Genomic DNA, 13,206 nt, shown 5'->3' with positions numbered 1-13,206 from the left:
AGGGAAGAAAATCTCAATCAAATTGGAAATGCACTCAAAAAAATCCACAAAAATTCACATTCAAACATAACCTTCAGAAGAGTCAACATGCAAAAATTCAAGTCATTTCAGGTTCATATGGCATGGTAAAGAAATTCCACAAATTGGACAAGAAATGGTGTGACACACATTGTCACACCTCCAATGATCAGGTCATATCTCACAAACCAGGCATGCAAAAATCACAAACTCTATACCAAAATATTCATCAAAGTGTCTAGATTACACATGTAAAATTTCAAGAATTTTGGATTAAGCATCATCATTTCACAATCAAAACATCAAGCAAGGTGCATGAAAGAACACATGTGAACAAACCCTAGGCAATTTTTAAATCCACACGTGCACAATTTTTGTAAAAATATTCACAAAATTATAGAGATTTTAAGGATCACAATGGAAAAAACCTCATGTAATTTGGACAAGTAATCAAGAAGTTATGAATTATTGAATGAGGAAAAAAATAAAAAAATGGCATGGAAAGGCTTGTATAATCATGTGAACATATGAGAAAAAAAATGCAAAGCCAATTCATGGAATGTCATAGCAAGGAATCGAAGGGAGGCTACTTTCAAATTGTAGCGCGCGCTACAGTGTGACTAACACCAACAGCATGCAAGCAAGCGCTTAATTGGATCAAACAAGATTTATGGAAAAAATTTCAAACATTCATCACGTGTTCTTCATCCAAACCCAACTCATGAACAAATGTTCACCAAAATCAACAAAACGCATATCACTAGAAAGGTCTTCTAACGTACATCACGAATCCAGCAATAATTTCATCTAATTCTACTCATGCTCAAAGAATCGATCAAAGAAAGTTTCACATGTCAACATTCAAATCATCATAACTTCCTTGTTTCTCAACCAAATTCAGTGGTTCAACTTGCAGAATTACCTCCTAAGCAAGATCTATCTAAAGCATATATCAATTGCATGAATTATCAAAATCGAAAACTTACCTTCAAGAATTGGCAGAAGTTGATTCGCGTGTTTCAGGCCATGGAAGTGCAAAACAGAAGTTCTATGATGATGTGGAAGATGAATGAATGCAAGGCTTTAGCTCAACAGTGCTTGAACACGATGAAATCTCCATTTGCCATTGTTGAACACTCTTGTAACAGTCCATGATTCTTCAAGATTTCTCCAAGATTTTGCTTCAATCCACTTCCAATATGCATGTAGATGATGAATTGATCGAAGGCAAGGCAAAAAGAATGAAGAAAATTGATGAAGAAAGTTGAGAGAAAAATGAAAAAGTTTTGGATCTAGATCTAGAATTCACAATTCTGTTATGGTTAATCAGAAAACAGTTATGATTATGGCTTTATATGTGATGCTAATGAAGTTGCTAATCATGATTAGCAAAAATGCAAAGGTTTAAGCCAAATCAAGTTTTATGCTAAATGGCAAATTGACCAATCCACCCTCACATGTGAAAATCAATGTAACAGTGCAATTTCTGGTTTGGAGCAAGTTTAAAATGATGTTTAGAGGCCAAGGCAAGTGGAATTATGTGAATACAAAGCATATTTCTCAAAATCACCTTTTTCCCTCCACTTTTCAAATTAAGTCCACTTGAAAAATGCACTTTTTGTGTGATGAGTTTTAATGAAATGTGATGCATGAATTGAATAGAGGGGATCAAAAGAAATTTGCTCCAAAAAGTCTCACTCCATTTGGCCATTTGAATCAAAAGTTATGCAACTTTGAAATTCAACTTTTCTTGACAATGATTTGATCATAACTTGCCAACCACAAATGAGAAATTCATGTTCTTGGACTTTTTGGAAAGGTGAGAGCAAGATCTTCAACTTTCATGTTGAAAAAAATTTCATTTGAAGCATATTTGGATTACAAGTAATTTTAAGGAGAAAACCTTTCCATTTTTGGCAATTTTGAATTACAAGTCACTTTCTATTTTTGGAAAGTTTTCATCTGACTTTATTTTCTTCATTGTTGATGTTTGAAATGTCAAATGAAACTTGTTTGGACATGAATGAAGTGTCTCTAACCCTCTCCCACCTCCAAATCCATCAGTTGACCTTCAGTTGACTTTTGTTGACTGATAGATGAACTGGCCATGCATAGATGAACTTGAGCCTCAAACTCCTGATGAAATGGCTCAAACATGAAACCCTAGCTTCCATAAGCTCAATGAAACCATAGAATGATCCTCATCTCAATGAAGACCTCATCTCCTTAACAAGCCCTGATTGGCACAATTCAGATGATTAGGGTTGACCAGAGGTCAAAACCCTAATCTCAAGGCATCTGATCAAGCATAATGAATCTCTTGGTGATGATAAAACCATGATGATGATGATGTACCATTTTAACCAAGATAAAGCTCAACCTCCTTGAGGCACTAGGAAACCCTAATTTGAAACACCAACCCTCAGATGATCAGTGATCAATTCATTGAAACCCTCAGGCTTGAATCTTAACCTCTTTATCTTCTGATCAAGACCTAGGAGGATGACTTGCTTAATATGGCCATATGATGTGCAAATATGCAATGCCTAATAACCTAAAAATGAAATGCAATATGCTAAGCTAGTCCCAAGAGAGGAGGGCAAATTTTGAGGTGTTACATAGTGAATTTTTGTATATCTGTTTGAACACCCCGAAATCCAAAACTAAGACTCCTATTTATAACAATTCAACCCTAACGGTCTCTACACAGATGACTGCCACGTTTGACATTTTCAAGCGTTGTGTGTCTCAGATGCTTCCACGTGTTGGCCTGACGAAACTGCTTCGTTTAAATTTCAAATCTTTCCCGCTTGAAGCTTCGAATCTGTCAAACGCCTACGTCGAAGAGAACTTGTGGAGATCCAAAAAATCTTCTAAGTCTCAGGCTTCGACAAGAAAGGTCCTTTTTCCCAAGAAAAGGATTCAATAAATAGCTTCGACACAACCATTTTTATTTGTTCTCTAAAACATAACACTTTCAAAGAACTCCACCTAATTGTCAAAATCTCCAGCTAACAAATTGCCCCCAATAAATGTCTATTTCGAATCAATGCAGAAATGGGCATTTTTTGTAATCACCAGATTTCGACCAGAAACCTTTCATAGACCTAAAAGTCCATATCTATCAGTTAATCATGATTTACTTTTTCAAAACGTCTCATCAAGACGCGTGCGCAGTTATTATCATCATGAATTCCAACTTCCAAGAATAATGAATAGTAATCCATGTAGCCTTTTCACAGAAAAGGTACCACGTGGCCCACTACCTCTGCAAGGTGTAACTAATCAGCTTCGTAGGTTAATACTATAAAAGCTCATTGTCACTTCTTTCTTCCCTTTTTACGAAAATCTTCATCTTCAACCTGAGTTCATCTCTAAAACTTCTCTGAAAATGTTTCTTCTTCCTTAAAAACCCTAATCCTTCAAAACCTCCAAAAAAACCCATAACAATGTCTTCTGATAAATAGCAAAAGCAATCAAAGAACATTAAAGGTGATGGATCCTCAAAAAGTTCTGCTTCTCATAACGTTCCAACTAGCACAATCATAATTGTTGGGGATCGGGAGTACATTACTTTTCCAAAACTCATCAAAGAACAGAAAGCAATATTTGCTTCCCAGGTAATGATTCCTTCTCTCCTTTCTGGAAATACTTTAGGGTTTTTAGGCCTATTAGTCTCTGAAGGTCACTTAGAGAAATGTGTAAAGTTTTTTCCCTGTTATCATACGACAAAACCCATAGCCAACAAAATTGTTTCCTCCAGAAATACTGAAGATTCAGTCCAAAGAGAGGCTTTTCAACTGGATTTTATCACTGATAGTTTCAGACCCTTTCATTCTTGTCCAACTCTAGACAAATCCTATTTAGCTTGTTTGACGAAAGTTGAGAAAAAGAAAGCTTCATTTTGGAAAGAATTGGGTATTTTCGACCTGATTCAGATGTCGAAGCTGGGGTTTAGCTGCTGCCTACCTTTATTATTATCCAGCCTGTATTTCTGGGATAGTACATATAACACCTTTCATCTCCCTTATGGAATGATGACTCCTACGCTCTTCGACGTAGCTTCCATTTCTGGACTTCCTCTGACAGGAGAAACCTTCGACCCCTATCAAGACTGCGAAAACTTGATTGATTTTAACGTCAAAAATGCTTCGTTCAATACTTATATTAACTTGTATCATGCTTATGGGGAGGAAGTTTCCGACATAAAACATATAGCATTCTTAGGTCTATGGTTATCTAAGTTCTTCTTCTGCTGTAAATCTCTGCAAGTTGCAAAGAGATTTTTAACACTTGCTAACCAATTGCGCGTTGGTCGAAGAGTGTATTTAAGTGAACTCTTATTGGCTAGGTTGTATGAAAGTCTAGGATCTGCTAGTGCTAAGTTAAAGGAGTATAAAGTTGGTACCAACTTATTACTATCTGGGCCTTATTGGCTTCTTCAATTGTGGCTCAATGCCACCTTCGAATCCTTTTTGCCAACACATGGAAATGTTGATGAAAATGCCCCAGAGATAATAAATCGAAGCATTGAAGGCACCAGACTCCTTCAACTGACTCCAGTTGATGATGTTGACAACTTACAAACTTCCCTCACCAAATATACCTTGATGTTCTCGAAGCGTCACCATTTATCTCCTTCGATGGCTCCGTTTGCCAGTCGAACTCATGGTCCTTCCTGGTTCACTACTTCTCTCAAAGATGTTGTGAAGGACGTCAGCACAGAGATCGAAGATATATGGCGTTCCTTTCTCTTCCCAAGGCTACTTGTTTCAAGGATCTTGCCAGTAAAGAGCCATGTGAGAGATCTGCTGTGCAGTGACTGACTGGAGCGCTCGAGACATTGCAACCCACAAAGAATTCCATGCAAACTTTGCTGAATTCCAATTAATAGCATACCAACCGTCATTCTACTCCACCAATGGTTTCGCCACTTGGTGGACAGATTTCTATTCTAAGAATATGTTTACTACTGCTGAAATCAAGGAACGTCTAACGAGGGCCTTTTCATATTTGCAGGAAAATGTCTACAAGGGTAAGCTTACTCATTCTGAAGAAATCCTAGCATTCCAAAAGTACTTTGAAACTGTCTATAACCCAATGGAACTTGTTCAAACCGTTTGTTACGCAGCGCCAATTTTAAAAGCGAAATTTGAAAAACAAATTGCCAAAAAGAGATTTCCCAAAGCTGTAAAACCTGAATTTAAATATGATTTGGCCTTTGAGTGCGAACCACCCATATTTCCAAATTTACCCAGTGCAGATTTTGCTTTGTCATTTTTTTCCCCTTACCCAAATTGGTTCACATGTGGGAACATTTTTAACATACTGAAAAATGACCAATAAAGACCTGCTAAAAGAGCAGTTGCAACCAAACATACCTTAGACAGTTTCAAAGGCTTTCTTCACTTCGACTTAGATGCAGTGAGAATTACTTCTCCGACATGTGAAGGTGTGGAATGTTTGGATTTCTTGGTTTTACAACTCCCTTTCGTATTTTGCCAATCTTTTAAACATCTGCACGTTTCGACTAACTCACATTCTTCTTTTAGCTATCGAAAGGAAGGTGGTAAAGAAAGAGAAGCCTGTGGCGAAAGCAAGTTCGAATACTACTTCTAAACCAACTACCTCTTCAAGCCAGGGAGCTCCGTCTGCCAAGGATGCTGCTCCAGAAAAAACGAAGAAGAGTTCAAAGGTATTTCATCAAATAACTTCTGTCTCTTTCGCATTTTTCTAACGGTTTATAATTTTCCTTTTTCAGGGTAGTGGCAAGCCTCCTTTGACGCCCAAAAACAGAAAAGTCCCCACCGAAAATGTAATTCTTGTCGAAGATGATGAAGAATAAACTCCTCCAACTCCACTTAAGAAAAAACAGAAAGACAATAAGGCGACAGTTGCCCCTTACCAAACAAATAAACAACAAGGTGTCGAAATCAACGTTCTCCCCCCTCCTTCAAAGGAAACTCAATCCCAACCCTCTGGTGGCGCAACGCTGGAGCACATTGGGAGCAATGCTTCTGACCCTGAGGCTCAACAGGTAAACTTTTATCTTAAGTGTTTTATCTTTTGACAAACTCCTATTTTATTCTAACACTTTATTTTCAGAAAAACCTACCATTCCCCTCATTTCTAATGCCAATCAGAGTGATCCTTCGAGCGGCATGAATCCATCTCCTCCTCCGACAATTAGTGGTGCTGTCCAAAACAAAGGATCTTCGACTGGAGCCCAAAATCTCGAAGCAGATAATGCCCAGAACGAACAAGAAACCTCTTCTCCTAGTGAAGATGGTAAAAGAGATTTGAAGCACGCTGAAGAGAAGGACTCAGCAGAGAAAGAAGATTTTGAGGATACTCCCAGTAATTCTCCTACAAGAGTTGCGTTCCCTTCAGATTATCCTGACAAGGATGATCAAGATTCTGATGAAATTGAGGGGTACTTTCAGGAAGATGAAGACATTAGTGAGGGAGAAGCTGATCCTGAAGGAAATCATACTGGAACTGGTGATGCCAATGTCGAAACGGTCCAAAATCCAACTAAAGTTCGACCATCCATCATCCAGACTTCGCCTATATCACTTACTGTGGAGGAGAAAAAAGCTTTAAAAAAATGACCCCCTCAAGTATGTAAGGTTAATGATGGCTCAAAGAGAATCTTCTTCAAAGCAAAGCATTTCTGGAGCTTCGACCCATTCTGGTGCTAGCGCAAACGAAGCATCACATGACGAACTCCTTCAGCAGGTGAAGAAGGCAGTTTTTGATGTAGATCTCTTTGAAGAATTAAAGAAGGATGTAGGAGAAAGCTTTGGCATAAAGAAGCTGATAAGCAAGATTAACATCACTGCTTGCCCCACTGATATAGGTGAAGCCCTTATCGACATCCAGAACCTCATTGACCAAGTATGTGCTGAATATCGTAGGGAGGTGGATGCCAAAACAAAGCTTCAATCAACTGAAAAAGCTCAAGCCACTGAGTTTGATAATGCCCTTCGAACTTCAAAAGCCTCTGAGGAGTTAGCTGCTTCCAGAAAATCAGCTCAAGCAGAATTCGACACTTATACTGCTTCGATACGACTCTGGGAATCTCACATTGCAGAATTGCAGAAGAAGATTTCTGATGCTAAGCCGAAGCAGGCTGCTATCCAAGGCTTGGATAATACTGAAGCTGATGATCTGGCGAAGCAGAGCGTAAATCACGTCGAAAAGGCTACTGCTATGAATGAAGATATTGCACGCCTCATAGGGGTTCAAGTTGTTGTTCAGTACAAGATTGGCTTGGCGAAGATAAAGTATGATTGGATGAGGGCCACTATTCCTTTTTGATTTCCACTTGTATTTGTTCTATTCGACTCTTGTTCATTTGTAATTTGATTAAGACGAAAGCCATTTTGGCAAAATTTGGAGTTTAAATATCTTCACCATTGTGGCCATGATAGTTCTTTGCTTACTATGTTGTTATGATTTTAACTTCATGCACAAATGGTTTATACTTCTTTAAGTATTTCCCATTTACTTTTAGGATTCTTCGATCCTCTGTTAGTTCTTCTATTTCGTATTCATTATTTGAAAATGCTTTTAAAATTCGAAAAGGTCCTTCCCAATGTGGAGACCATTTTCCTAATGCTTTATTCTTTCGATCCATAGGTAATATAACTTTCCAAACTAAATCGTTCATAGTGAAAGTTTTACCTTTGACCCTCTTATTGTATGCCCTTGCTACCCTCTCCTTTGGTCTTCTTAATACTTCTAACGCATGCAACCTTTCTTCGTCCAAATCAACCAGCTCATTCATCATCATTTCCCAGTATAAGTCAGATGGAATTTCTCCTTGTCTTTGGATTCTCACTGATTGCAAGTAGATTTAGATAGGTAATACTTCATCATGTCCAAATGTAAGCAGGAAAGGTGTAGTGTTAGTAGCTTCTTTAGGGGAGGTTCGACAAGCCCAAAGTGCTTGATCTAAAGTTTTGTGCCAATTTTTTGGCTTCTTCCCTACATGCTTCTTGATTAAACCAATTATTACTTTATTGGTTGCTTCGACTTTCCCATTGACTTGAGCATAATAAGGTGTGGATGTTAATAATTTGAAACCCATTTCCTTTGTAAACGCTTGCATCTTTCGACCAGTAAAAACTGATCCTTGATTTGTTGTTGTACTTTCTGGGATTCCAAATCTATATAATATTTGCCTTTGAATGAATTCAATGACAGTTTCTTGATCAACATTTACTAAAGGTACTGCTTCGACCCATTTAGTGAAATAGTCAATTCCTACAAGTATGTACCTTTGACCTTTGGATGAATTGGGTCGAATTTCCCCAATTAGATCTAATGCCCAACCTCTGAAAGGCCAAGACTTGATAATTGCATGAAGCTCACTTGCAGGAGCATGTTGAATTACTGCATGTATTTGACATTCTTGGCAACCCTTAGCAAACTCTACACAATCTTTTAACATGGTGGGCCAATACATTCCATATCTGAAAAGCAACCATTTCATCTTATGGCCTGCCTGGTGTGCTCCACTATGTATACTAGATAATGCCAAGTAAGCTTCGTTTTCTTCTAAACATTTCAACAGGATCCCTTCAGGGGTTTTCTTGAATAATTCATTCCCCATCAAAACATAAGATAAAGCCTTGTACTTAGTTTTTCTTTCTGTATCTATCGAAGGGTCCTTGAGATAATTAATAATTGGATTCCTCCAATCCGTATCCATTAAGGTATCAATGGCCAGTACTTCAAACACTTCTTTGTTAGCATATCCTAACTGAGTGCTTTCCAAATCTGTCGGAGACAATCTGGCAGCCATTGCTTTTCCTCTTACTTCGACAAGTTCCTATAGCTTCCCTTTTGAAATTCTATACCCTGAAGCTATTTGTGCTAAGTCATTAGCTTCTTGGTTTTTTATTCTAGGGACATGTTTTATGTCTATATATTCAAAAAATTTAAGCTGCCTATTTGCAATGACGAAGTACATAATCAAATTTTCTTTTATACATTTGTACTCCTTCGTTAGTTGCTTGATTACTAATTCTGAGTCTTCTTTAATTTTGACCCTAGTTACCCCCAATTCCAACAAAACGTCAAGTCCTGCAATAAGGGCTTCATATTCTGCTTCGTAGTTAGAACAAAGGGGACCTTCAATTCTATATTTGAGTTTTGTTGGAATTCCAACAGGAGAAATTAACATGATCCCAACTCAACTTCCATCCTTATGAGTGGAACCGTCGAAGAATAATCTCCAACATTTCAACTCAACTTGAAGTTGAGGACTTCGACCACTGCATGGTCTACAATAAAGTCTGATACTATTTGTCCCTTCATTTCCCTTAAAGGCATAAAGGCTAAAGAGTATTTAGTGAGCGCTAATGCCCATTTGCCAATTCGACTGTGCATTATTGGCTTTGATAACATATACTTAATAACATCAAAATGTGAAGAGACGTATAAATCAATAGGTTTTATATAATACTTGAGTTTAGTACAAGAGAAATGCAAACAAAGACACAACTTTTCTATTGAAGTGTATCTAGTTTCTGCATCATTTAAAACCCTACTAAGATAATAAATGGCTCTTTTGACGCCATCTTCATTCTCTTGTGCCAACATGCTACCTATAGTAGTGTCGGAAGCTGATATATACAGTATCATAGGCTTCTTTCCATATGGTGGTGCCAAGATAGGAGGATTCGTCAGATAATGTTTAATCTTGTCGAATGCCTTTTGATGTTCATCATTCCATTCAAACTTCCCTTGTTTCAGGCGTAGGAGGGGAGAGAAGGCCTAAGTTCGACCACTTAAGTTTGAGATGAATCTTCTCAGGAAGTTTATCTTTCCTAATAATGATTGCAATTCTTTCTTAGTTGATGGTGCTTTGGTCTCCATAATAGCCTTCGTCTTATTCTGATTGATTTTTATCCCCTTTTTATGGACCACAAAGCCCAGAAAATCTCCATCCTGCACAAAGAATGCACATTTAAGAGGATTCATCTTTAAGCCATGTTTTCTCATTATTTCGAATGATTGGCTGAGATGGGTTAGATGATCTTCGTCTGATATAGATTTTATCACAATATCATCTATGTAAACTTGCATAAATGTCTCTATATAATCATGGAATATAGAATTCATTGCTCGCTGGTATGTTGCCCCAGCGTTTTTTAGACCAAAGGGCATAACTATCCACTCATAAGTGCCTATTGCCCCTAGACATCGAAAGGCTGTTTTAGAAACATCCTCTTATGCAATGAAAATCTGGTTATAGCCAGAGTATCCATCAAGCGTGCTAAGATATTCATAGCCTGCAGCTGAGTCAACCAGCATCTCTGCCACAAGCATTGGATACTCACCTTTAGGAGTTGCTGCATTTAGATCACGAAAATCTATTCACACTCTTAAAGAGCCATTTTTCTTGATAACAGGAACTATGTTTGCAAGCCATTCGACGTACCTTGTGGTCCTAATGAAATTGCAACGAAGAAGTCTTTCGACCTCTTTTTTGATCTTTGAAAGGATCTCTGGGGCGAATCTCTTTGGAGTCTGCTTGATGGGCTTCTTGCCATCCTTGATAGGCAGCTTCAGTTCGACCAGGCCCCTCTTCAAACTAGGCATCTCGTCGTAGTCCCAAGCAAAGCAATCCTTGTTTTCTCTTAGCAGTTCAATTACTCTTACTTTCAACTTGGGGTCCAGTTTAGTGTTGATGTAGGTGATTCTTTTTGCACTCCCATCTCCAAGATCAATTTCTTCAAGAGGATCTTGCGCTAACATCTTCGCACTCGACATCACTGGGTCTTTTTCGAATCCCAGAGGCTCTTCGTCATAGATGGCATCTAACCTCAGTTATGTTAGTTTCACAGGTACATGTTCGTCAGGGGGTTTTGGTTTAAAGTACTCCCCAGGTCCTGCATTATAGATTTCACCATATGTGGCTTCGTCAGCCATGTTAGTTATCTCGGCTTCGAGAGCCGCTTTCCTTTTGTTCTCAGCCATGTAGGCCGAAATCTTTTCGAAAAAGGAAGACTCATGCATAATACAGGTCTTTATCCCAGTTTGTTGGCCGTATTTCAGATGATTCCCCTTCTTCTGGGTCCCCCGTAATTTCCCTATCCTACTGAAAGCCATTGGGATGTAGAGTCAAGAAATATAAAGCATTTTTATTTGGGGCGTAGCCTTCTTCAGCTGGGTGGCATGGTCCTATAGGAGGCAAGTTCCTGTCTACATGGTTCACTTCTGCCATGAAGTAACTTTGGTCAGCTTCAACATTTTCTACTACACCATCTTCTCTCCAGATGGATATCCTCTGATGCATGGTCGAAGGAACTTCCCCTATTCCTTTTGTTCTCAGCCATGTAGGCCGAAATCTTTTCAAAAAAGGAAGACTCATGCATAATACAGGTCTTTATCCCAGCCTGTTGGCCGTATTTCAGATGATTCCCCTTCTTCTGGGTCCCCCATAATTTCCCTATCCTACTGAAAGCCATTGGGATGCAGAGTCAAGAAATACAAAGCATTTTTATTTGGGGTGTAGCCTTCTTCAGCTGGGTGGCATGGTCCTATATGAGCCAAGTTCCTGTCTACATGGTTCACTTCTGCCATGAAGTAACTTTGGTCAGCTTCAACATTTTCTACTACACCATCTTCTCTCCAGATGGATATCCTCTGATGCATGGTCGAAGGAACTTCCCCTATTCCATGTATCCATTCCCTTCCTAGCAGCAAGTTGTAATTCGCCTTCGCAGGTATCACCATGAACATTGTTGGTCTTGTGATTGATCCAACAGTCATATCTACTTGTATGACACCCAAAGTCTGTCCTATCTTACCCTCATAGTTTGATAATACCATATTGTGAGGTTTGACATCAGTGTCGAACATACCTATCTTTTTCAACATGAATTGAGGCATCAGATTGACTGCTGCTCCTCCGTCCACCAGAACTTTATTCACCCCCACATGTCCAACTTTAGCTCTAATGTATAGGGGTTTGAGATGGTTCTGCATCCCTTGGTGAGGCCTTTACAAAAGAGTGTTCTGCTCTTCGACAGTGTCGTTGTTGAGAACATAGTAACACACAGGTTTATGCTTTGCCATCTCCACAACATCCGCTTCCTCATTATCTTCAACCTCTGTCTCCTGATTATATTCGTATGGCAAAACTGAGACCACATTGCAATTCATATTAACAAATGACACTCCGTCGGACTCAAAGTCGTCAGTGAGCATTTCTTCCTCTCTTACTTGTTTCTCCTGAACTTTCTGACTTTTATTTTCATCTGGAAACAACTTCCTTCCTACAGGTGGTTTGGTCGAATTTGTGGCATTTGGAGGAACCTTGACGCTGCTGGATTCTCCAATCTCCCTCGAAGTCATCTCTCTTTCAGCCTTCCTCAACCTCTGATGTCTTCTCCACTGGGATCTTGACATGGGATTCTTTCCTTTGTAGTTCTCTAGTCTGATAGCCTCTCTCTTAGATGCATGGACCTGTTTTCTATAAGCCCAAGAGGTTCTTCCTCCATCCTCAAAACTTCTCCACTTACCCTTTTTCGACCCTGCCTGAGCCCATTTGTCCTCAAGGACTTCTGCTGGAAGTTTAAACATAACTCTTTTTGCCCTAGGGTGAGGGCTGTTAGGCCTCCTAGGAACTCCCCCCTTGTCGAAGATGTACATATTCGGGTTGCCTCCATGTCCGTCCCAACCTTGGTTAGATGGGATTCTCTCGAATGCTTCGGCTAATTCTCTGTTGTACACTACCCCACATCTGGGACTCATCAAGCATTCTGTTTCGTACTTGTAGCAACGCACAATAAAACCAAGAAGGCTTTCTCCAGGCTTGGGATACACCTTCTGCAGCTGGCTTTCCTTCCTCCAATTTCTCTCAGTCTTTGTTCGTTGCCATCTTTCATAATCCTCAACCACCCTTCGACATATCCTGATGCTACACCTTGGGCACATCAACATGTCAGAATTTCTTTTCTGACATCTCCAAAGGTATTCATGTAGGCTTTCATTGGCTTTGGGATAGCCAAACTGCATCCCCTCTTGCTCCATCTTCAGACATTTCTCCACTTCCTCCATTTGGGGGGGGGGGGGGGGGGGGGTTCAGATCCACCATGTTGACACCTAGATCGGCGCCATCAGTGATTGAAATTTCCTCAAATTTCTTCCTTAGGCCTTCAGTAGCCTCAGTTG

The 13,206-nt window shown here is 39.3% G+C and overlaps 1 protein-coding gene across 1 annotated transcript; it reads right to left on the bottom strand.

Moving 5' to 3' along the window:
• Window positions 1-11,484: 11,484 nt before the first annotated feature.
• Window positions 11,485-12,018, bottom strand: LOC127131899 (uncharacterized). Its single transcript, XM_051060787.1, has one exon. It carries the CDS (start codon window positions 12,016-12,018, stop codon window positions 11,485-11,487), a length of 534 nt encoding a protein of 177 aa, XP_050916744.1.
• Window positions 12,019-13,206: the final 1,188 nt, after the last annotated feature.

This window comes from Lathyrus oleraceus, chromosome 3, assembly GCF_024323335.1.
Source record: "Lathyrus oleraceus cultivar Zhongwan6 chromosome 3, CAAS_Psat_ZW6_1.0, whole genome shotgun sequence".
Taxonomy (NCBI): Eukaryota; Viridiplantae; Streptophyta; class Magnoliopsida; order Fabales; family Fabaceae; genus Lathyrus; species Lathyrus oleraceus.
The sequence above is the reverse complement of the archived record's forward strand: the minus strand, read 5'-3'. Positions and strand labels throughout refer to the sequence as shown.